The sequence below is a fragment of the Labeo rohita genome, chromosome 4 (assembly GCF_022985175.1).
Source record: "Labeo rohita strain BAU-BD-2019 chromosome 4, IGBB_LRoh.1.0, whole genome shotgun sequence".
NCBI classification, from domain to species: Eukaryota; Metazoa; Chordata; class Actinopteri; order Cypriniformes; family Cyprinidae; genus Labeo; species Labeo rohita.
The window spans coordinates 32411688-32435907 of record NC_066872.1 but is presented as its reverse complement, the minus strand read 5'-3'; the positions used below and the strand labels follow the sequence as shown (position 1 = coordinate 32435907).

General features: G+C 33.2%; 1 protein-coding gene across 3 annotated transcripts; it reads left to right on the top strand.

Moving 5' to 3' along the window:
• The first annotated feature begins 2272 nt into the window (after positions 1-2272).
• etnk1 (ethanolamine kinase 1) lies at positions 2273-22579 on the top strand. Of its 3 annotated transcripts, XM_051107157.1 has the most exons (8): positions 2278-2525; positions 5710-5969; positions 8058-8198; positions 9159-9301; positions 14502-14585; positions 14671-14831; positions 19316-19389; positions 19489-22579. In XM_051107157.1, the coding sequence occupies exons 1-8, from the start codon at positions 2379-2381 to the stop codon at positions 19559-19561; spliced, it is 1083 nt and encodes a 360-aa protein (XP_050963114.1). In that variant the 5' UTR covers positions 2278-2378; the 3' UTR covers positions 19562-22579. The 3 variants fall into 3 exon arrangements, with proteins under 3 accessions (XP_050963116.1, XP_050963115.1, XP_050963114.1); XM_051107159.1 differs by lacking the exons at positions 19316-19389; positions 19489-22579 and adding an exon at positions 11715-11809 and having other exon boundaries at positions 2273-2525; positions 14671-14819; XM_051107158.1 differs by lacking the exons at positions 14502-14585; positions 14671-14831; positions 19316-19389; positions 19489-22579 and adding an exon at positions 11715-14339 and having other exon boundaries at positions 2273-2525.
• The last annotated feature ends 1641 nt before the right edge of the window (positions 22580-24220 follow it).

Sequence of the window (24220 nt, the reverse complement as noted above, 5' to 3'; positions counted from 1 at the left end):
CCGGCCATCATTTCCGGCCCGCGGCGCCACGGGATTGGTCAGAATCACATCACGTGGGGCGCTATAGAGTCGGTTGGGTACAAATAGTCCTTTTTCTAAACATGAACAGTTAATACACGCTTGCTAGCACATATTGTAAAAATTTTTAAAGTTTATTTTACAATATAGAAAGAAGAGAAGCTTATAAGAAAAGCTTATATTTGCTCAACATTATGAAATACGAACTCAAAATAGCTATAATGTTATTATTATGAGGCGGTACGGCATTATAAAGATAAAATGTTTAAATACTATTAAGTTATTATGTAATTATGACGACCGTTAATCACATTTTAACCAGAAGATCGCGATTAATCGCATCCAAACTAAAGTTTTTCACATAATATGTGTATGTATGTAATTTGTTATATTTATTACGTATATATAAACACACACACATTTACATGTATATATTCATATAATTGATATTAAATAAAATATTTTTAATATATAAACAACATTTTTTTTTAATATATACATGCATGTGTGTATTTATATATGCATAATAAATATACACAACACACACGTAAACAAAAACTTATTTTGGATTCGATTAATCGCGATTAATCGTTTGACAGGAGTACTTTCACTACATCAAGTTAACTTTTTGAGCCATGGAGCGCCCCCCTAGGGTATTGTCAATACAGGATAAAATTACAATTGTGCTGCCTTTTTTTTTAATACAGTGGTCACAATATATATAACACATAAACAGGTTGCGGTGGGAAATGTTTTACATACAGACATCCAGGTGGAAACTGTGCGTCTGTGCCTTGTTGTTATAAAATTCTGATGTTAGATAACGTCTAGTGATGCTGACAAAATGACGTATATCCTGTGATGTCATGATAATCCTAGGGTTATCATGGGACACGTACCTGTTTAAAGGCAGGGGAGAAATTTCTGGAAAGACTCATAGAATATGCTGGATGGATAGACAGATATAATGACAAAATATTGTCAGCTTGACAAATATGTGACCCTGGAGCACAAAACCAGTCATAAGGGTCAATTTTTTAAAATTGAGATTAATACATCATCTGAAAGCTAAATAAATAAGCTTTCCATTGATGTATGGTTTGTTATGATAGGAAAATATTCGGCCGAGATACAATTATTTTAATATCTGGAATCTGAGAGTGCGAAAAAATCTAAATATTGAGAAAATTGCCTTTAAAGTTGTCTAAAAGAAGTTCTTAGCAATGCATATTACTAATCAGAAATTACGTTTTGATCGATTTACAGTAGAAAATTTACATTGAACATTGATCTTTACTTAATTTCCTAATGATTTTTTGGCATAAAATAAAAATCAATAATTTTGACCCATACTATGTATTTTTGGCTATTGCTAAAAATATACCCCAGCGACTTAAGACTGGTTTTGAGGCCCAGGGTCACATATATGCATTCGTCTTTCATAATTATTTATAGTTTATTTATTATGCTGACAAATAAATGCAATATTTATTAATAATTATTACCTTTATTATTATTCAAAATCCCTGTAATGCTTGTGATTGCTATTAATCCCAGATCTCACACAAGTTTATCTCTCTGAAAATCTTGCTAAAGGCCATTCAAGCTGAGCATCTACAGTAAGCACACATTTTCATGACTGGAAAACAGAAAAGCAAACACTAAAGCCTGTCTACCTGAGTATTATCTTAGTGACACAGTAACGCTGAAAGCTCTAGATGTAAAGCAGTGTGAGTCATATAGTACCAGCATGCACCGCGACAGTCTCTAAACGCACAGGGGTGGGATCATCCGACACCGCTGAGAAGTCCGAATCACTTTAGCGAATCGGTTCAATTGAATGAACCGGTTCAAAAACCAATTCACCGATTTCTTATAGTAAACGCTCAAGATAAATACCTGTCTTTACATTATTGAGTGCATTGTTATGTGCTTATGATTCCACGTCAGTGATAGGAAGGGATTCGTCCCAATAACATATGTAAAATTAGTAAAATAATTATTTATTCATGCTCAGGTTGTTTTCAAACCCCACTCAGACTTTCAGACTCCTCACGTTTTTATTTAGAAACATGTCTTTGCATCTTTTTTGGACTCTGTTTCATTCTAAACAGACGTACACTCATTTGAAACTAAAAGATAAATAATTTTAGAACGTACGCATTTGAACGTTCTGCGAGTCGGTTCAGTTGAATCGCGAAAAAGAACCGCCTGATAAAAACGGTTGATTCGCGATTCGAACAAGCACCACTGGAGGCGTAACCGTGCAGAACCTGAGCTTAAATCCGCACCCTGCTTTACTTTATCGCATTCATTGAATTTTCCCCGTCTCAGAGCAGCAGCAGCGAGCGTTTACAGCAATGGCCAATTACATTCACGTCCCAGAAGGCGCGCCTGTGGTTCCCAAATTAGACGTGACTCTAGATGAGCACGATTACAGAGCCGGAGCCTTGAAACTCATCAAGACGCTGAGACCCCACTGGAAACCCTCCGAGGTCAAAATGAAGGTATTTCTCATGTCTTTTTTTTCCCTTACGTACGATTCGGGAGGTCGCACGCCGACCCTATCTCATGCAGAAAGGTTGCAGTTATTGACAGCAGTTGGTTTGACGTCTTAAATAATGCAGAAAGCGAAGTTAAGCGTGTTGCGCCTTCAAATCCTGAGCTGCGTCACCAGATGGACCCGTAGGCACCATGGCGCTTAGCAAAGACACAGCAGCCAGTGCGACCTGTCAAAGCGCTTATGTTGTAACATCTCATTCATAAAAATAAATTGCTGTTGCATGCATGCATGCATACATGCGAGTATGTAATTAATGCACCGTTACGAGGAAATGACAGCAACAGAATAAATGGAAAGTAAAACTTCAAAGGGAACAGTGTGGGTGGTGGATCCTTGGAGTTTGTGCATTGTATATATATATTTTGAAATATTATCTGTATACGTTTATTATAAGTATTTCTTTAAACAAATAAGTGTCTGTTTTATGTTATTACCATTTTATTACTTACGCATTGGAATAGCAACCAGTATGCTATCTTTTACAGTACTTATTTATATTAGATACTACTAATTCCATATATTCTAACAGTGATAGTGGTTAACAAATTGCAAATTTAATTTGCCTTGAAATTCTACACTGTAAAAAGTGGTAACCTAGTATCTTAAATAGCTGTTTCTAATTAAATCTGTAAAAAATTGTTTTGTTGGTAAAAACTGTGGAGAAAATGGAGAACTACACTGAAAAAAAATGTAAAAAAAAGTGATAGGCATCTGTGGTTGCCGGAACTTTACCGTATAAAAATATGGAAGCAACATTTTAGGATTTACAGTTTTAACTCAAATTCACAGTAAAACTGTATATATATATATACACTACCGTTCAAAAGTTTGGGGTCAGTAAGACTTGTAATAGTCTTTAAAGAAGTCTTTTATGCTCATCAAGGCTGCATTTATTTGATTAAAAATATAGAAAAAAACAGTAATATTGCAAAATGTTTTTACAATATAAAATAATGTTTGTTATTTTAACATACTTTAAAATAGAATTTATTCCTGTGATGAAAAACTGAATTTTTATCAGCTGTTACTCCAGTCTTAAGTGTCACATGATCTTTCAGAAATCATTCTAACATGCGGATTTATTATTAGAATGATCAATGTTGGATAATATCAACAGTTGTGCTGCCAAATATTTTTTGGAACCTGTGATTTTTTTTTTTTTTCAGGATTCCTTCATGAATAACAAGTTTAAAAAGTACAGTGTTTATTCAAAATATAAATATTTTATAACAATGTAAATTATTTATTATTAACTTTTAATAAACGTTTAATTATTAACTTGTAATAATTAAAAAAAATGTACTGACCCCAAACTTTTGAACGGTAGTGTGTATACATATATATATATATATATACACACACACACATACACTAACCCACTGAAGTACTAACATCTGTTTTGTACCTTTGTAATACACTGATAACGTTTTTATTGTAGCAGTTTTACAGTTTTTTACTGTTAAAATTACATTCACTTCCAGTAAGTGTTATAGTTACAAGTTAATAGTTACTCTTTTCGAGTTTTCTAGAACTTTACAGATTCTAGAACCAATTTATGAGTCCTAAAGGCACTGGAAATGGCATATAAGACGTTAACTTTTGAATGACCATTCACTAATGCTTTGTTAACAGTGACATAATGTGGAATGTAGGTGGGTGCTTTCAATGTTCTGACAGATGTATGAAATATGAGGAAATTATCTACCTGCATGAGTGCATTATGGCCAAGCAGCATTCTTTGTTTCTAAAATGGTTTCAAGTCAATATTTGTGTAGGGTAGTCAGAGTCAAAGAATTGTTTGTTATCCAGTGAAGTTACTGTTACACCAATAGGTGCATGCTTACAGCCAACACAGAAAGACGACTGTGACGGTGACATTACGCTGCTCGCTTCACCCCGGAGCGCTCTGCATTCATACATAATTGATTAACCTGAGATGGGCGGATTTAAGTACATCTATTCACATAGCCTAAAACTTCCTTAATGATTGAACAAGGCATGGCTTTTCCAAGAACGAACATATTTCATGTAACGACTCCCTCTTCTAGAAGTTTTCAGCCTTACCAGACAAGCAACATCTCAAGGAGTTTCTTGGAAACGTGCAATGTACAAAGTCACTTCTACTAATTACGGAACCTGCATGTTTGACTATTGACGAGGGCGCTAACAATGTTCAATGTGATGGTTCAGGTTTCCGTCACCTTGGTGTTGTTACTGTGAAGATAGAAATCTTTTCTTTAGCTGCGTACCAGGGGAGACACCTTGAATCAAGTTTTTCAAGTGCTCAGTATTGAATCGAATACCCTCTGATTGAAATAAGCGAGTGGAAATTTCCATGAAGCAATTGGCAATTTTCCCACAGAAATTACCTACATTTTGAACAAGATTGGAGATGTTCCTCAAAACAAATTAAAGACCGACATGAAGTTGACTAAATGACAGAATTTTCATTCTTGGGAGAACTGTCACTTTAAGTCACAAACAAGCCACGTGAACTCACTTCCCCATTACAGTGTAAACCCGCACGTCCGAAGCCTCCATCCGGATGAAGAGACGGCAGTCAGTAATAATATTCTTTTAAACCCAACGTTGTTTAGCCTGAGGTGCGGAACAGCGTTTCCTTGTATAAACAGAGTTGGTAGGGGTGTGTCATGTCACTCGCATGAGGGAGGGAAACCAGATATTGGGTTGTTTTCATCAACTTTGAAACAAAATTGAGTGCTCAGCACATGCCAGACCACTCTGACGCTGGCAGAAATCAAATTCCTGACGTTCTGCCCACTGTCAGTCAATCCCAGATAGTACAGATGATTGTGGCCTGGAATGCATGGCGTCCCAAACACGCATCTTTTTTACATTAGTAGACAATGTTCAGCTCTGTCACCATGAATACGTGAGTTTAAATAAAATTTTGGTTTTGGTTACAGCGATGCTTGGTAATCAATCTTTTTTGTGTACATGTAAATATGAGGTTTCTCTTCAGCTGAAAACAGAAAAGGAACTCAAAGCATGTGATGCTGATTCTCAACAAAGAGTTTTTTAATGAACATCACTAAATGTTAACCTCAAACCGTCTGAACAAGATGAAACCAATGACATCTCCGCTTTTTTTATTCCTCTTTCTGCAGTTTTTCACTGACGGTATCACAAACAAGTTGATTGGCTGTTACGTCGGCGGGTCCATGCAGGATGTCGTCCTGGTTCGGGTCTACGGGAACAAGACAGAACTGTTCGTGGACCGTGAGAACGAAGTGAAGAGCTTTCGCGTCCTGCAGGCGCACCGATGCGCCCCGCGCCTCTACTGCACCTTCAACAACGGCCTGTGCTATGAGTTCCTGCAGGGAGTGGCTCTGGAGCCCGAGCACATCCGCAGCCCTGCCATGTTCAGGTTAGAAACTGCGTGTTAAAAATCATCCAATCATCCTTTATAATTCTGAGCTAATTGATTCAGAGCGGCGTGACGGAGATGGAGACACCGGAGTTGACCTCCAACTAGTCAGACGCTTGTCACGTAACCCCAAACCTTGACCAGTAATCCCTTAAGACACGAATGACGCACTGCACTCTCTCTCGCACGCTGACCCAGGCCTCCCGCCAATACTTTAGCTGTCGGGTCTCAGACAGCTGTGACAGAACAAGGCTACTGTGTTAGCAGGGCGATGACTAAAGTGTTGGTGTTTAAATGCATGCCCGTTCAAAAAATGAATACTTTTATTCAGCAAAGATGCATTAAATTGAGCAAAATTGCCAGCCAAGACATTTATATAAATTAGCACGTTAAAATATTCACTGCAGTTAATGCAGGGGCAAGAATTCTTAACAAGAATTTCGTTTATTTAGATGCAAAACATCCTTATGATCACATCAAACGGGAGACTTTTCAGACACGCACTCCACTTTGCCTTAGAGCCAGGTGTGAGTAAGCAATGACAGCTCTTAAAGTCCTCATGAAATCAAAATTTGAGTATTTTGGCTATCAGTATGAATATGTTAGCCTTAAGTTTATCTGTAAGCTAGTGTGCTTCAAAACAATGACAAAATTTGCATTTAACTTCCGCCAATACGGATCAGCGATTTTGGTGACATCCCCCTGCACTTTAGTTTCTCATCACACTTTCTGTCCAATCAAATGCTCTCTAGAATCTGATGCGTCCCGCCCGCTTCACTATAAATAGGCGCTGTGGCTGAAATTGGTCACTTGTTCACGGAATTTGTATTTTCTGTAGAGTCACTATATAGGGGATAGGGAATGATTCAGACCGTGTAAATATGCATTCCTTTGGGGCGATTGAACACACACACGCAACACACCCGCTCCAGAGAGATGATAGCACGGAGTGGATCAAATGCGCAGACTACAAACCTATTGTACTCATTTGAATTCTACACAGAATGCGATTTTATGTACAGACAATGCGATATGGATGAGATTGTGGCTGTCATATGCTGCAAATGCAGCTTCACCCAGCTCAATGGCTCTGGCCCAAGCTGTGATATGAACGAAACGCTATTGGCTAATTACGTCAACACATAAAATAAGCCTGCGTGTTTCAAACCGATTTCCTACTTGCTGAAGGGCACTGGTAAATAATGGATGAATGTGAAGATTGTTTTAAGTTTGCTTAAATTAGAAATTATTCTTACAGTCTTTTAAAGTTAAATATTTGGAAAAAAGAACTGTTTCCTAGAGACAAAAGTCATATTGGTATGACAAATATTAAAAATATACTGTCTTTATGTTGTTTCTACATTAGTTTGAAGATAGAATGTGAAATTATTGCAGTGTGAAAGTATGTTTGAAAAAACTTTCATGTTAGGCGAGTTCAGTTAATCGATTAATCGCGATTAATTTAAGAAAAAATGTGCGATTAATTGGTTAAATTTATTTATTTATTTTTTTTACAATTGACAGCACTAATTATAATATAAAACATGTTTTTACTATATTTTTGATCAAATGAATGCAGCCTTGTTTAAAAAATGTTTTAAAAATCATACAGATCCGATTAATCGCGATTAATTTCAGAAAAAAATTGCGATTCATTAGTTAATTTTTTTAATCGATTGACAGCACTAATTCTAATATAAAACAGCTGTTTTTTTTACTATATTTTTGATCAAATTATGGTTTCAAAAATGTTTTAAAAATCTTACAGATCCGATTAATCGCGATTAATTTCAGGAAGAAATGTTTGATTAATTAGTTCTTTTTTTAAATCGATTGACAGCACTAATTCTAATTTAAAACAGGTGGGGTTTTTTTTTACTATATTTTTAATCAAATAAATCCAGCCTTGTTTCAAAAATGTTTTAAAAATCTTACAGATTCGATTAATCGTGATCAATTTCAGAAAAAATGTGCGGTTAATTTAGCTGATTATTTAGTACATTACATACCGAAGGTTGCAAAAAGTTTGAGACCACACTAAAAATGCCATCTAAACCTGAAAATAAGCCATTTTTATGTTGTTCACAGGCACATTGCGAGGCAAATGGCAAAGTACCATGCCATACATGCCCACAACGGCTGGGTGCCCCAATCAGACCTCTGGCTGAAGATGAGCAAGTTCTTTTCTCTTGTTCCTACACACTTTGAAGACCCTGAGAAGGACCAGAGGTGAGCCTTAATTTGCAGGATTGTATCGTCGTATGTGGTATAATTGTGTTTTGACGGTTTTTAGCAAAGCAGAACATGTAGAAGAACACACACTTAGAGTATTATGTTGTGAGGCGATATCGAAGATGTCAATACGAGGAGGTACAGATCTCAGCTTCACGCACTGTGACGTACCGAAAGTACTTCAGGTGTTTTAGATGAATGACATTTTTTTTTAGTATGGTTTGCTTACATTGTGGTTTGAAAAATCATACCGATCTTACAATGTCACATGAGATGACTCATCGTGGCATAGACAAAATTGTTTGTACGCATGCATGTTCAAAACAACATGCATTAAGAATATTGTCAATCTTTTTTTATTTCTACAAATTATTTTAGCAAAAATACTCTAAAAATGACTTTATAATATAACATCTTTGAAAAATAGATCCTCAAGGTGCTTTATATGTATATTCTATATTAAATTATTAATAAAATAACAATATTCAAGTAGGGTGTTTGGAAATGCACCAATAGACCAATAGATTTAAATATAAAGTCAATGGCAAATGGCCATTAAATATCTGTTAAGATGCAGCTAAATTTGTAAATTGTCTGAAGGCAGTGTGAGTGCTTGTACATGCAAAACTGGGACATGGAGTGTTTTTTTTTAACCATGTTGCTGTGTGGGTTGCCAGAGTGTTTGTGCAAGTTGTGTTTGAGCAAACTTAATAGTTCAGGTATGAATTTAGATTTGGATTAAAATTGAGGCAGCAAAAGTGGCGCAATAAGCACTGACAACAAATTACACGCCCATACAGTGTCTCTGCATTTTACTATTTATAGATTGTGGTTTTTAAGATGTTTATCTCATTGAGTGAAGCAGGTTTTCTGTACAACATGCCTTATTTGAATCAGGCTGGAGTACAAAAGCATGTTTGTTTTTTCTAAATGCATGTACGGGTTGTTTATTTCCAGGCTGAGCAGTGAGGTGCCCAGTGCGGCGTGTCTTAGAGAGGAGATGATCTGGCTTCAGCAGAACCTTTCTAAACTGGGTTCCCCAGTCGTTCTTTGTCACAACGATCTGCTCTGTAAGAACATCATCTACAACCAACAGGAAGGTGAGTCCAACAAACCCCACCAGCTTCCCTTCAGCCACAGCGTATGTTTCCCCATCCCCCCCTGCCTAAGGTAGGCTTAAATTTAGTGTTTTCACCTCTGAAATATAGCCTGGATGCCCTTTCCTAAAGGACAGTAAAGTTACATTCTCATCCAATTTCATCAAGGCATCAGGAGAATCCACTGGTTTCCATAAAATGTGTTTTGTGTTCTTGAAATCAAAAGCAAATTTGTGTTTGTGTTTGGTTTGGGGAATGTTGTTGAATGCTGTGATGCTGTTTACTATCTCCATGATGTACAAACTGGCGACTGTCTGCCGCTGCCTGACCCACAGGATGGAGAGTGAATGCGAGTGTGACTCGAGTCATTCCTGTTATGCAGAGCGCTTTCACTTCTTTACTTTCTGTAAAAATATTTCTGAAATAAGGAAGTATTTCTATAAAACACAGTATCAGACATTCATAAATATGTCGAGCTCAGGCTAAGGCACTTCAGTGTTATTTGTACAATCACAAACAAATAACAGGAAGGAAATTAAAATCTAAATTTGAATAAAAAGTCATTTGATCACTGTAAAATTTTAGTAGTGCAGTTTCATTAAAACAAGGAAAATAATCAGTGTGATTTATTAATTATTTACTATATTATTCATGAAAAAAATGTATATATAACATCTATATATATATATAATATAATATAGTATAATCTATCTATCTATATATATAAATAATTACATGTATACTTACATACATAATTAAAAATGTATAAATATACACGCATTTTAACAAAATATTCTATATAAATGTTGACATTTTTGTCATGTTCACCTAAAAAAAAGTACAATATTTTATACAATAAATTATATATGTATATATATATATATATATATATATATATAAAAATATACACACATACAGTATTTATAAAACATTTTATATAAATGTTGACTTTATCAATATTTATATATAATAAATTATACTAATAGAAAATATAATGAATAATAAACTATATATTTATATTAAATGTTTAGCTGTATATAACACCTTTTTAATGTAACAATGTAACATATTTCTTATTTTTTATATTATACTGTAGTGTTTTTTTTTTCTAATTTTTTTCTAATAATTAACTGTATATGTTACATTAATAAAATTCTAAATTATATATAATTAAAATTGTCTAAATATTTAATATTAAAAGTTTAATAAAATATTAATTATAAATGTTGACTATATATATACGCACACACACACATATATAATATAGTATAACATATATATATATATATATCCTAAAAAAGTACAATATTTTGATATAATAAATTACATTAACAAATAATATAATGAATAATTAACTGTATATTTGTTATATTAAATATTTATATATAAAACATTTATTTTTAATGTAACAATGTAACTTTTTTAATATACTTTATATTGGTTTATATAGTTGTAGTTGCAAAATTTGAGTAAAAAAATATAATAAATAATTAGCTATATATTTGTTATATTAATTATTCACATATATATAACATATATAATATAATATGCATTTCTTATATTTTATATTGTACTGTAAAAAATACACGTGTATATGTGCGCGCTTACATTATTAAAGTTACATCACATTTTAATTTTATTAATGTACGCTCAAAATCGTCAGCATAACAGGAATGACCCACTTTGAAAAGTATGAGCATGAGAAAATGGCTGCTCTGCCACAGCAGTAGTGTGAGAAAGTGTAGTTCCTGTCTCTCACTTTTTTTTCCTTTTTTTTGAAGTGGCAGCAACAGCCAAACTGATTTTCACCAGCACGTATCGGTTGCCCTCAAGGTATCACTTGCCCCTAAAAACTGTTCTTGAAGCAGTAAATAATTCACAACAAGCGATTAGATATTGGGTCATGGAAATCTGCTTGGAGAACAGGGTTTGGAGGCAACTGCGACCTTGGGCCCTTGTTTGTATTTGAACATAGAGGAAGGAGGCACTGTTTTTTTAGAAAAAAAAAGCTAAGCCACTTCCTCCAACTCGCTTTTAACACACAGACCAAGGGGCGAGAGGAAGTTTTCACAGTAAAATGTTTAAGTTTTTGACATCCTCAGCCCGCTCCCCTGTAGAAAGCAAGGCGGCGGGAGTGTTACGCAGTAGTCCGACTTTCCGAGATCGTACTTGTTTTTGTTTTCGTTGACACTCGGGGAGTCAGATAAGTTTGAGTGTCCCACAGGCTCGACCTGCACAGGAAGCCGCCGTGGCATTTGCATAGAGCCAGTAACTTGGGGCCTCATTGGCTGGCTAATGGACCAATGGGGATGCTGTGTGGTGGGGGTGTGCGTTTATGAGATGAGCCGTGTTTGTTCTTAACGGGGGAGGTGCCCAATGGCCTCTCTGCAGTGAAGCTGTGTGTGTTCTGTGACAGATGTGAGTTTGCCCAAATCTCTTCATCTGCTGCACAGGGCTATAGCCACTGACTGGAGGTGTTCAGTGTGTCCCGCTAGGACGCCACCGGGTCCGGTAACCACCTCACGTGTCTCTTTCTGTAGACCAACACTTCTCTCCAATGTCAATCAAACTTTTTTTCTACACACCATAAGCTCTAGAGCAATGGGAATGCAAGGCAACGTAAAGTCAAACACACTTTAGGTGCAATAATGTTACTAGGCAGTGCTTAATGAATAATGCATTACACATAGGTAGACTGAGAGGAGTAAGGCTTTGTATTCTGAACCACACTGTCAACACTGTCCACATCACCTGACCGATCGAGTCATTGCTTGCTAGACCACTGCTATACAGACTATGTGCCACTAGATGGCAACGTTGCCCATTTTCTCTCCTTTAACTCCTCTGTCCTTCCAGCCCTGTGGTTTTACAGTACAGCCGTCTCCGTTTTGTTATAGTTTTTGCATTTTCTAAAGCTGTAAACTCTTGTCTAACCTGACTCGTTTATCCATTTTTTGCTGTTTACTTTTATTTTTACTCTCTTTTTACTTTTACTGTCGTGTTTCCTCCTTTAGAGCAGAAGACTGTTGACGCGAGGTGCTCTTTCTCTCACAAGTCACGAGATTTCCTGGAAAACTTGCAATAATTTTGCACACCCGCTTTGTATTCAAGCAGGAATCATCGTTTGTTTTCAGTTTAAATATTTTGAAAAAAAAATTCCTTATTGGTTTTCAGTTTAAATATTATTAAAAATGTATAGATTTTTTTTTATTCTAAAAAAAAATCTGTTTTTATTTAAAAATAAATTAAAACAATACAAAGTTGCAAGTTTTCCACTTTTTTTTCTTCTCAGCAGACTCATGTAAATGGTGATTCATCAATTAGATAAACTTTTTTTTAAATACCGTATTCCATTTTGTTTTTTTTGTTTTTAAATAATCATAATTTTTTTAATTATTATTATTTATTGAAAGATTTAAACATTTATTGTTTTTAATTGCTTGTTTCTAATTGAAGAGTGCTGAAATACTACAAATATTTCCCTGAATGTAGAATCAGTTTCGCTTACCCTTTCTCTTAAATCCTTAAGTGGTAAAATCAGGGAAATTTTATTTTGTGCTTTTTTTAAAAAATAATTTTAGATTTGGTTGTGATGGAAATTGTATCATTAGAATAATAAAAAAATGTTCAAAATGTTGCATCATGATCTGAGAGTAGCTTTTTTCGACATTTTTTGACCAAAATAGTCAGTGTCTGAGAATTTTAATTCAGAAACAGCATCTTTTTAAAAGTTCAAAAGTTAATTTAACGCAACGTTTTGTCCAAAACATAAAAAAAAACATTACCATTGCACACAGATGACCAGGTAATTATTACAATGTTTTGTAAAAAAAAAAATCCATGTTTTCTTTCAAAAATAAAATAAAACAAGTTAAAATAAAATAAAATAAAATAAAATAAAGTTTTCTTCTCAGGAGACTCATGTAAATTGTGATTCATCAATTAGATAATTTTGAAAAAATGTATATTCCAAGTCATTTTAGTTTTAAAAGATTATTATTATTATTATTATTATTATAAAACATTTAAAAACATTTAAACTTTAAACATTTATATTTTTCATTGGTTGTTTCTAATTTAAGAGTGCTGAAATATTACATTTTCCAGAATATAGAACCAGTTTCACATCAGTTAAAATCAGGGACATTTTATTTTGTGCTGTTTAAAAAAAAAAAAAAAATCTATATACATACACACATATATATATATATATATATATATATATGTATGTATGTATGTATTAAAAAATAAATATTTATATATATTTTACTTCAATAATTTCTTTTTCGTTTGACATGTTTGTATATATATATATATATATTTATATATATTTATAAAATATATATATATATATATATATATATATATATATTACTTTAATAATTTCTCTTTGGTTCAACATTTTTAACATTATATATATATATATATATTTATTTTTTTACTTTAATAATTTCTCTTTGGTTTGACATTTCTGACATTATATATATTTTTTTACTTCAATAATTTCTCTTTGGTTTGACATTATTGTCATATTCTTAGGTGCCAAACCTAAAAAACATACAATATTTTTATATAATAAGTTCTATTAATAAATAATATAATGACAAATTAACTCTGTTATATTAAATATTTGGATATATAACATATATAATGTAACATATATTTATTTTTGATCTGACAGTAGCTTTTATGACATTATTACCAAAGTGGTCAGTATCTGAGAATTTGAAATAAAAAAAACAGTATCTTTTCGAAAGTTCTACAGTTAATTAAGCGCAACTTTTCACCCAAAACATGAAGAAAAAAAATCATTACCACTGCACACAAATGATCAGGTCATCAGGATGTTCAAAATATTTTAAATGAAAAAGTTTCATTTTTTAAAATGTCCCTAATTGACGAATCACCTAAATATAACATGCTGTTTTTTTCCACATGCATGCTATGAGTGCATGAAATCTGATCCCATGTCTTGTTCGCTGTCATTTGTTTATTCTTTCTCGTCTTTGCACCAGAATGCAAATCCTTACTCCTTTTCCCAGATGTGATTTGATAAGTCATTTAAATTGCTGATAATGCCCATGTAGTGTTGGTTTGCTAATACAGGCAATAGTTTGTTACAGTAAAAAAGAACAAGGGTTTTTAAGAAGACAATGCCCTTGAGCTTTTCTAAACAAATTGCCATTTGTTTCCCCTCCTGCAGGAAATGTCAAATTCATTGACTACGAATATGCTGGGTACAATTATCAAGCTTTTGACATTGGGAATCACTTCAATGAATTTGCAGGTAATGCCATATGAATGCACAGTTACAGCTATTGTATGGAAGACAAAGAACCGATTAACCAGGTGGGCCTTCTTGTGATTGACAGGTCTGAATGAGGTGGACTACACCCTGTATCCTGGACGAGAGCTCCAGTTGCAGTGGCTCCGGGCCTATCTGGAGGCCTACAAGGAGTATAAATCACAAGGCACACAGGTCTCCAACACTGAAGTGGAGGTGCTGTACGTGCAAGTCAACCGCTTCGCCTTGGTGAGTCGAAACTGGATTCATCCACCACGGTCTGGAATCGTGACGCATTTCGATCCACCTGCACCCTGCCAAATTAAACATCAGACTTTTGTTTTTTCAATGTAATTACTTTTTTTAATGACACGCAGCAAGTAAACTGGAACATCCTGAGCAGTTTACTTATTTAGCAGGTCCGCATTAAAGTGGAGACAAAGGTATGAATAGTGATTGCAAGTTGTCAGGGAAGGAACCTTGACATCCTGTCCACCTTCGCAGGCGTCTAACGAGAGGACCTCTGGGTGTTTGTGTGCATTCGCAGGTCGTTCTTTTGACGCTCGAGTAGCACATCTGCCCTCGACGATGATATTTACCTCAGAGAGGAAAACTAATTTAATATCCAGTTTACGCTCGCCGTTCAGTCTTTTGTGATCAATAGTCGTGTTAAAAGCAGGGCAGACATTTTTTAATTTCCAGGCTGTCGGGAAGAAGGAAAAAAAGCCCTCTGGCTTTCAGATATGACGAATAAAACTGAGGGAGGCACCGTTTTGTCTCCTGTCCCTGAAAGGGACCTTGAGAGACGCTAAAACAAATGCCAGAGGAATGGCACAATGTCTGCGATTTGTTGCCTTTATTTTGGATTCATTTTTCTTAATTGAAAGCCTAGAGAAAACTAAAGAGCGCTGAAAAATATTACAATAATAATCAGAATATAGGCATATTCTGATTAAGTAAGAGTCATGTTAACGCACTAACCTGCCGTAAACAGATTAAGACAACATTCTGATTAATCAGAGTATTGTTCTGATTATTTATATTATATAATTTAAATGATATATGAAAGGTAATTCGGAATAATATTGCATACAAAAAGTAGAAAAAAGTAGAAGATTCCTATAATTTATTTCATATCGCTTATATGATTTGTACACCGCTGTTCAAAAAGTTTGGTCACTAAGGTGATTTTTAAAAATAAATATTTGTTGTTTTACTCATCAGGGATGCAATGAATTGATCAAGAGTGACACTAAAGACTTTCTATTTATTAAAAAATGCATTTGTGCATTGAAACATTATTTTTGTAGCAGTTAAACATCCACCTCCTCTTCTCAGTTATGTAATGCTAATCTAATTTTCATTAATGTAATGGGAGGTTTGGGTACTGAATTTAAATTACACTGAATATAATAAAAAATAAATATGTCTGATTTTGAGGATAGGTTTTCATATCATTTATGTGATTATTTATATTTAGACAAAGCCAAAAATCTTCCGGGTACTGAAAATAGGCTTCTCTTTCTTTAAGATTAATGTCATATTAATAATAATTTAAGTATAATCAATTTTATATACTATTATATTTATTAATTCTTTGAAATAGCTTTTATTTGTATGTTTTCAATTTTTGTTTTAGTTAAAATTTTAGTAAATTTTATGCACTTTTGTCATTAGTTTTTTAAAAAATACTTTATTTGGCTTTAATTTTTTTTTATTTCCGTTTTAGTAATTCTAGTATTTTAGTTTTTAACGTTTATCGTTTTTATAAATATTTTAGATTGATGTTAAAAAATAAGGTTTATTTAATTTTTACATTTTCAGTTTTCGTTTTTCATTTTAGTTTAAGTTTTAGTTACACAGTTTCCACTAAAATATTAAGCAGCTGTTTTCAATATTGATAATAATAAGAAATGTTTCTTAAGCACCAAATCATGTGTCACTGAAGACTGGAGTAAAGGCTGCTGAAATCACAGGAATAAATTACATTAGAAAATGATATTATATATTACATAATGTATTGAAATAAAACAATATTATTAATTTTAAATGATAATAATGTTTCACAAATAAGTGGTTGGTGAGCAAACCTTTTTTCAAAAAAATTAGAAAATCTTAACCTAACCCAAACGTTTGAACAGTAGTGTATTTTAAATTAATTTATAACTATATAAAATTATAATATGAGTTTATTTAGCCAATATTTCCAAATAATATCTCTATATGAAGAGTTAATTTTCAAAAACCGATAACTCCGTTTTAAACAATAAAACTCCAGTTGGGTTATTTTGATAGAAAGTAAAAATAATGAAAAATGAAACGCAATGATATCTCATATCTCTTCAGTGACTTTAGATAGACGTGGGTGTGTGGCGCCTATTGAAGCTGTATTTTTATTATGTCACCCTGACGTTTACGCACAATCTTCACATGCCTTAGCCAGGAGACGTGGAGGTTTATAAAAGATGGTCTGAATATACTCAGATTGTGTCTGAGGGGGTTCGGGACCCTCGACTCTGGCGGAGGCAAACATTTATTCTGTGCAGTTGAGCGCAAAACACAGAGGATAGAGACTTTATTATAGGCCAGCAAACCCGTGATCTTTACTCACATGATGGCAGGAGTGATTCAGTCTCATCAGAGGGCTTTTATATAAATGCCACATTTTATAAGCTTTTACTTCACTGTCAGTGATCCAGAATCAACACAAATAACTTCCATGCGGTTATCTTTTTTCCTTTTTTAATGGCTCCACTAAAAGGAAGCTGTCTTTGCTCAGAAAGGCGTAGGTCAAATGTTTCCAAGCAACAATACAACATACAATCTGTCACAGTTAGCTCCGGTGTCAGGGTGAATCTCATCGAGCCTGTCAGGAAGATTTCTTTTATGTCCTATTTTATCATGATATCAAAATAGAAGATTATTCAAATGTTTTGTGTTTATTAAATGAAGCCTGTTTTTTTTGGGCGGGGGGGTTTGGGGTTGGGGGTGACTAAGATTTGTGCGTTGAAGCAGTTAAGCATCCACGTCCTCTTCTCAGTATGTAATGCAAATCTAATTTTCGTTAATGTAATGTCAACAATTTATATGTTTATAGATAATTTGAAATATTAATACATTATGGTAGTATTTGCTGTACTGAATTTAAATTACACCGATTCTAATAAAATTAAATATGCCTGGTTTGAGGATAGATTTTCATATGATTTATGTATTTATTTATAACTAGACAGCCAAAAATCTTCCAGGTACTAAAAATAGGCTTCTCTTTCTTAAAGTAAAACATTCATGTCATATTCGTGACACAGTGTTAATTTTATGCACTGTTATATTATTTATTAATACTTCGAAATAGGGTTTTTTTTTATATTCAGTTTTCATTTTAATTTTAGTTTGTTTTGAATAAATTGTATACACTGGAGAAATTGTATATACAAAATACAAATTGTATATCACACTTTTGTGATTTTTTTTTTTTTTAGATTTGTATTTAGCTTTATTTTATTTTAGTAGTTTTAAGTTTATCTTTTTAAGCTTTTATAGTTATACTTTGTATTTAAGTGTATTTTATATTTTATAAAATGTATTTTATATTTAATATTTATATTTTATTTCAGCTTCACTGAAAAAACACTGATGTGAATATAATTATATATAATAATGTTATTTCTTTTTTTTATTTTGGGATACAGTATGATTATATGACTGTGCTAATTTTATAGTATTTATTAATACTTTAAAATATATTTTATTTTTATATATTCAGTTTTTATTTTCATTTTAGTTGATGTTTTGGTTAAATTTTGTGCACTTTTGTAATTTTTATTAGTTTTTTTTTTGTATAATTGTGTTTAGCTTTAATTTATTTTATTTTAGTTTTAGCCATTTTAGCATTTAGTTATTACAGTTTATCTTAATTTTTTTACCATCATACTTTATTTTTAAATTTATATGTATTTTATATTTAATATTAATGTTTTATTTCAGCTTCATTAAAAAATGAATGAAAACACCAATATGAATATAATTATATATAATAATATAATTTCTTTTGTCATTTCTATTAGTTTTTTTAATATATGTATTTAGCTTTAATTGAATTTAATTTCAGTTTTAGTAATTCTAGTATTTAGTTTTTACATTTTATCTTTTAAAGTTTTTATAATTATACTTTATATTTAAATTGATTTTATATTTATTTTATAAAATGTATTTAAAATTGAATATTTGTGTTTTATTTCAACTAAATATGAATATAATTATAATTATAACATAATTTCTTAATTGTTTCTTTTGATTTCGGGATAAGTCATTCACACGACTGTGAGTTTTAGCTACTATTATAGTATTTATTAATTCTTTAAAATGGCTTTTACTTTTATAATTTCAGTTTTTATTTTAATTTTTGTTCAATTTTCTACACAGTTTTAGTTTTTTAAATACATATTTTTATTTAGCTTTAATCTATTTTATTTCAGTTTTAGTAATTTTAGCATTTAGTTTTTAAAGTTTTCTATAATAAAGTACTGAAGTATTATTAATACGTATGCTTTATTTCAGCTTAATTTTAATTAATTGAAAAAACTGAATGAAAACACTGATATGAATTTAATTATAATTTATTTTTTTTTCTTTTGATTTTGGGATACAGTCTGATTTTTGTTGTTAGATTTAATAAAAAGTAAAAGCTATACTCATTTTTCCTAACGGCCTTTTTGTTTTTGTCCTCCCAGGCATCTCATTTCTTTTGGGGTCTGTGGGCATTAATCCAAGCTCAGTACTCCACCATTGACTTCGACTTCTTGGGGTAAGTTTGCACTTTGCACTCTTCAACAACATCAACATCCAAACAATCGATATTTCAACAATGCATTCTCACTCTCGTCCACCAAATGTGCTTTCGCAGATATGCAGTTCTCCGTTTCAGCCAGTACTTCAAGATGAAACCAGAGGTGACGTCACTGCACCTTCCAGAATAATCTCTCAGGTCACGGCTAGCGCTACCCAAGCGAAGGGCTCCCCCTGGTGGACACAAGAACTATCTGGAGACCTCTTCAGTTTGTAGACTGAACACTGCACTTACTTGTCTGAACACATCATTTTAGATAAGCCCCGAATCATCTCTGAACTCAAAGTTGGTTTAGCGTCATAGAAAACCAAGCACCTAGCGCCCTCCTCCTCACATTTATGTGGCGGTCGAGAGAGAGAGAGCGTCACCCCAGTGCCCTAGTTCATTTTCAGTGATTTTGCCAATTGAGGAAGCAAACAACTCGCACTTAGATGGCTTACTCCGGAGCCTCGACTTGCCAATGTATGTGAAGAGCAAGCCCAGGAGAGTCTCAAATAAAGAAAAGCTCCCCAGATAATGGTCCTCAAAGGACAGGGAACCTCCGACAACAACAATTATTATGAAAAGTCAGAGAGGAGGGCCGCTGGGTCCGCTTTCAGCGACTAACTATCACCCTAAAGGTCATTCCTGCTTGTTTACACAACTTCTAATGGGAGAAATCAGTGTACTGTAAGATTTACTGTATGGAGAGTCACTGATTCTGTCTAAAACGGGGAACTTCGGGCCTGTCTGTTCCTACGAGGGTTGTTCCTGGCACAGCTGCGATAAGATGTGTAATTCAGGGACCAATAGAAGCTTCGTTGTTCGTTTCTGGCAGACGATTCCTCCCCCCGTCTTGTCACTGTGAACCACTGTATAGCGCATTCATAAAGTTTCTCATTGTTTTCTCAGCGTGGTGCTTGGAGAAAGTAGACGCACAGTAGCCGTGGCTACAACGAGCCGGTAGCTAATCTAAAAGCCCACACCAAAGTGCTGATATTTTTTGCTTGTACATTATGCACAGTGTATATTTCCACATTAGTGGTAAGATTTACATTTCGAACGGTGGTTTTTGTACTTATTTAAATGGCGATGAGAGCTCGCTCTTTTTTAAAGAGCTCGCTCTTTTTGGGAGGTAGCGGTGAACTTTTTCTAACGGATGTATTTCCTGGAAGCCTTAACGATGGTATCGCCTGCTGGACGCACTAAAGCTTTTGTATTCGTTCTCCCCGTCCGCATAGCTAAACGACAGGCCTTTTTGCACAAACTGACTGCTTTAAGAACAAAACCAGTCCTCACTTCACTTTGCGATGGGCCGCTCTTTCTGCGTAAGAAATTAAGACTAGTTTTAACTGCACATGGTGGGAGATTATGGTAATTCTTTATTTTGCATGGTCCCTGTTACTAAATTGAACTGCTGTAGTAAAAACCAGTAGTACCATTACTCAGAACCAAGGTCAGAAATTAATCTGGACTTGGGGTCAAAAATTCCCTAGAAATTTGAAATATAAAGGCAAATAATGTCTTTGTGGTAAATTATATATATATATGTATTTTATCTGTTACACCACTGTTCAGAAGTTTGGAGTCAATGAGATTTTTATTTATTTTAGAAAGAAATTAATACATTTTTTACATTTTTATTCACAGTTTCCACAAAAATATTAAGTATCACAACTGGTAATAATAAGTGTTTTTTGAGCACCAAGATTTCTGAAGGATCATGTGACACTGAAGACTAGAGTAATGATGCTGAAAATTCAGCTTTGCATTTTAAACATTTTTAAAACACATTGGAATTACAGTTGCTATAATCTTTCTGACCCCAAACGTTTGAACATTTGTGACCCTGGACCACAAAACCAGTCATAAGGGTCATTTTTTTTTTAAATAAATAAGGTTTCCCATTGATGTATGGTTTGTTAGAATAGGACAATATTTCACAGAGAAACAATTATTTAAAAAGAATCTGAGGGTGCGAAAATATCAAAATATTGAGAAAATTGCATTTAAAATTGTCCAAGTTCTCAGCAGTGCATATTACTAATCAAAAATTAAGTTTTGATAAATTTACGGTAGGAAATTTACAGAATATATTTATGGAACTTGATCTTAATATCCTAATGATTTTTGCCATAAAAGAAAAATTTATCATTTTGACACATACATTATATTTTTGGCTATTGCTATAAATATACCTGTGCTACTTAAGGTTTTGTGGTCCAGGGTCACATTTGATTTCATAATATTTTAGGCTGATCTAGTTTTGTGTTTAGACACCATAGTCACCACTTTAATCAACTGATTCATTTAAATTATTTGACAAAGTATCTTGGAGAAAAAGAATAGCTATCTCAAATATAAAATCAATTCCATGTAGTTTCTGATGCTGCTCGGTACACATGAGCAATGTAATATAATAAGTGTGACCAAGATATTTTTTTCCAAGATGTTTTCTGGTGCAAACCTTAGCTCTGAGACTTGCCTTCGCACCGCCTGGCTACCCTCATTTACCTCAATTTCCTGTGTCAGTTTGCCTATACTACAAACAACCATATACAATTCTGTAAATACTAGAAACTGTGAATTTCTGGTTGTTTTATTGTATTTTGACATATATGCTTCTTTTTCTATGCCAGTTCTTTTGTAACTGTCAAGCTTGCACCTTGATGACGTTTTTGAATGGTCAACAACCACACAGAATGCTACATTTTACCTTTCCTTTTTTTTTTAAAAAAAGTCAAACATCAGAAATGTTTATCAATCATCTTAATAGTGCTAAAATCTCTCTCTTTTTAACAGTCTATGAAGATGAACTGATTTCATTGCACTCTTTAGCGTTTGTATAAAACCAAAAGTGATGGGTGGTTCCAATTTTCAGCCAATGAAGTGCTTCTGGTAAACATTAAACGTATTGGACTGCCTCATGCAAACATCCACTGGTGGTTTTTAGTGTAGGCGTGTATGTACAACTGTAAACAAACTGTAAAAGAAAATCTTTGCTTATTATTAAACAATGTCTGTTGTCAATAACTAACAGAGATATTCTTTTTCTAAGAAGAACTGTTAAGTAGATTTATTAATAATCCAAGGATGAAATCCTGAAGTGTTGCATTGTAGATTCTGTATCAAATCATTTGAATAGAAATAAAATTAAACAAATATTTAATCTATTGTCTTGTCTTGATTTCTCATTCTGCTTTACAAAAAGACATTGTGTAATGAAAAATAATATTTTATGTAACATATTTGCTCTTACGGGAAAAAATAAGATGCCTAAGTAAGGGATAATGTACATCCAGCCAGTTGTTTTCACAGAATAAAGCCAGACAGGCTTATCAGCATGTTGTATATATATATATATATTATTATACACAAATGTTTGTCACCAAATTAAACAATTAGACATAAAACATTGCATAAAGCAGTTGCTAGCAAGCACCAAGTTCAAACTAAATGGATATTTAAGGGAGATGCTGCAGTCATACTGCAACATTTCACCACATAAATAATTATGGCGATAAAAGATACTGATTTAAGATAAAAATGTTTCAAAATCTTACCAGTTTGTTAGTTATCTTATAACGCATTACAGCGTACAAAACAGTCGTCACAGAATGGCAGCACCTAATTAAATAATTGTACACATAATATTTGAATTGAGTTTTAAGATTTTATTAGCCAACCAAACGCAATGCTTCCAGCAGAAAAAAAAACAACATTCCCAGCAAATGAGAAAGCGCTTAGCCAGATGAGCCTGTGTTATTCGTTTTTACTTGTTGTTATCTGGGAATAACATACTTTGGAATGTGGTGACTGACCAACCAGAGTTGCGCATTCCATGTTTGTAATTATGGCAGCATTGCTTTGTTTACACTACAGCAATAACCAGAGAAAAAAAGGATGTATGGCTACTGTTCCATAAGCGCCACCTGCTGTTGGTGAGTGTATTTGCATTTCAATTCAGCCTGTCTGCCGTTTTGTTTTGTTCAGGTATGTTTTATGTAGTATTGTTTCAAAGCTGAAGTCAGACTGTTCTGTTTTTGAAATTTAAAAAAGAAAAACAGCACATGCTGCACTTATGCAGCATCTTTGTTTGGATCTTGATTAAAATAGACTACATTAGCTCTAATTTTAAATGTAAAGAGCACAAGCAAAGCCTTAGTTTGTTTATATGAAGAGATTTAATATGGAGAGATCACTTTTTGGGGGGGATTCTTTATTTATTTATACTGATTTTTTAAAAAAAATTTAATTAACACTGTCCAAAATTGCTTGTAAATCTCTCATTACACTCTTCACAATGCCATACACTGAAAAAACTATTTGTTGAGTCAACTTAAAATAATTTGTAACCTGGCTGCCTTAAAATTTTAAGTTCAGTCAACTCAAAAAAAGTTTATTCAACCTGAAATGTTAAATTATACTAAGTGACAACTTAGATATTTGAGTTGAATCAACTTAAAATTTTAAGGCAGCTGGGTTACTTACCCATCTGTTAAGTTTAGCAAACACAAATATCTAAGTTGTTACTTACTACAACTTAACATTTCAAGTTGAATAAACTTATTTTAGTTGACTTAACTTAAAATTTTAAGGCAGCAGGGTAACAAATTATTTTAAGCTGACTCAACAAATTGTGTTTTTTATTTTTTAAAGTATAGAAGAACCTTTAACATCTGAAGAACCTTTCTGTTTCACGAATTAGGTTCTTCAGATTATAAAAAGGAAAAGAGATGCTTTTTTGTGGAACCAAAAATGGTTCTTCTATGGCATCGCTGTGAAGAACCTTTTAAAGCATCGTTATGTT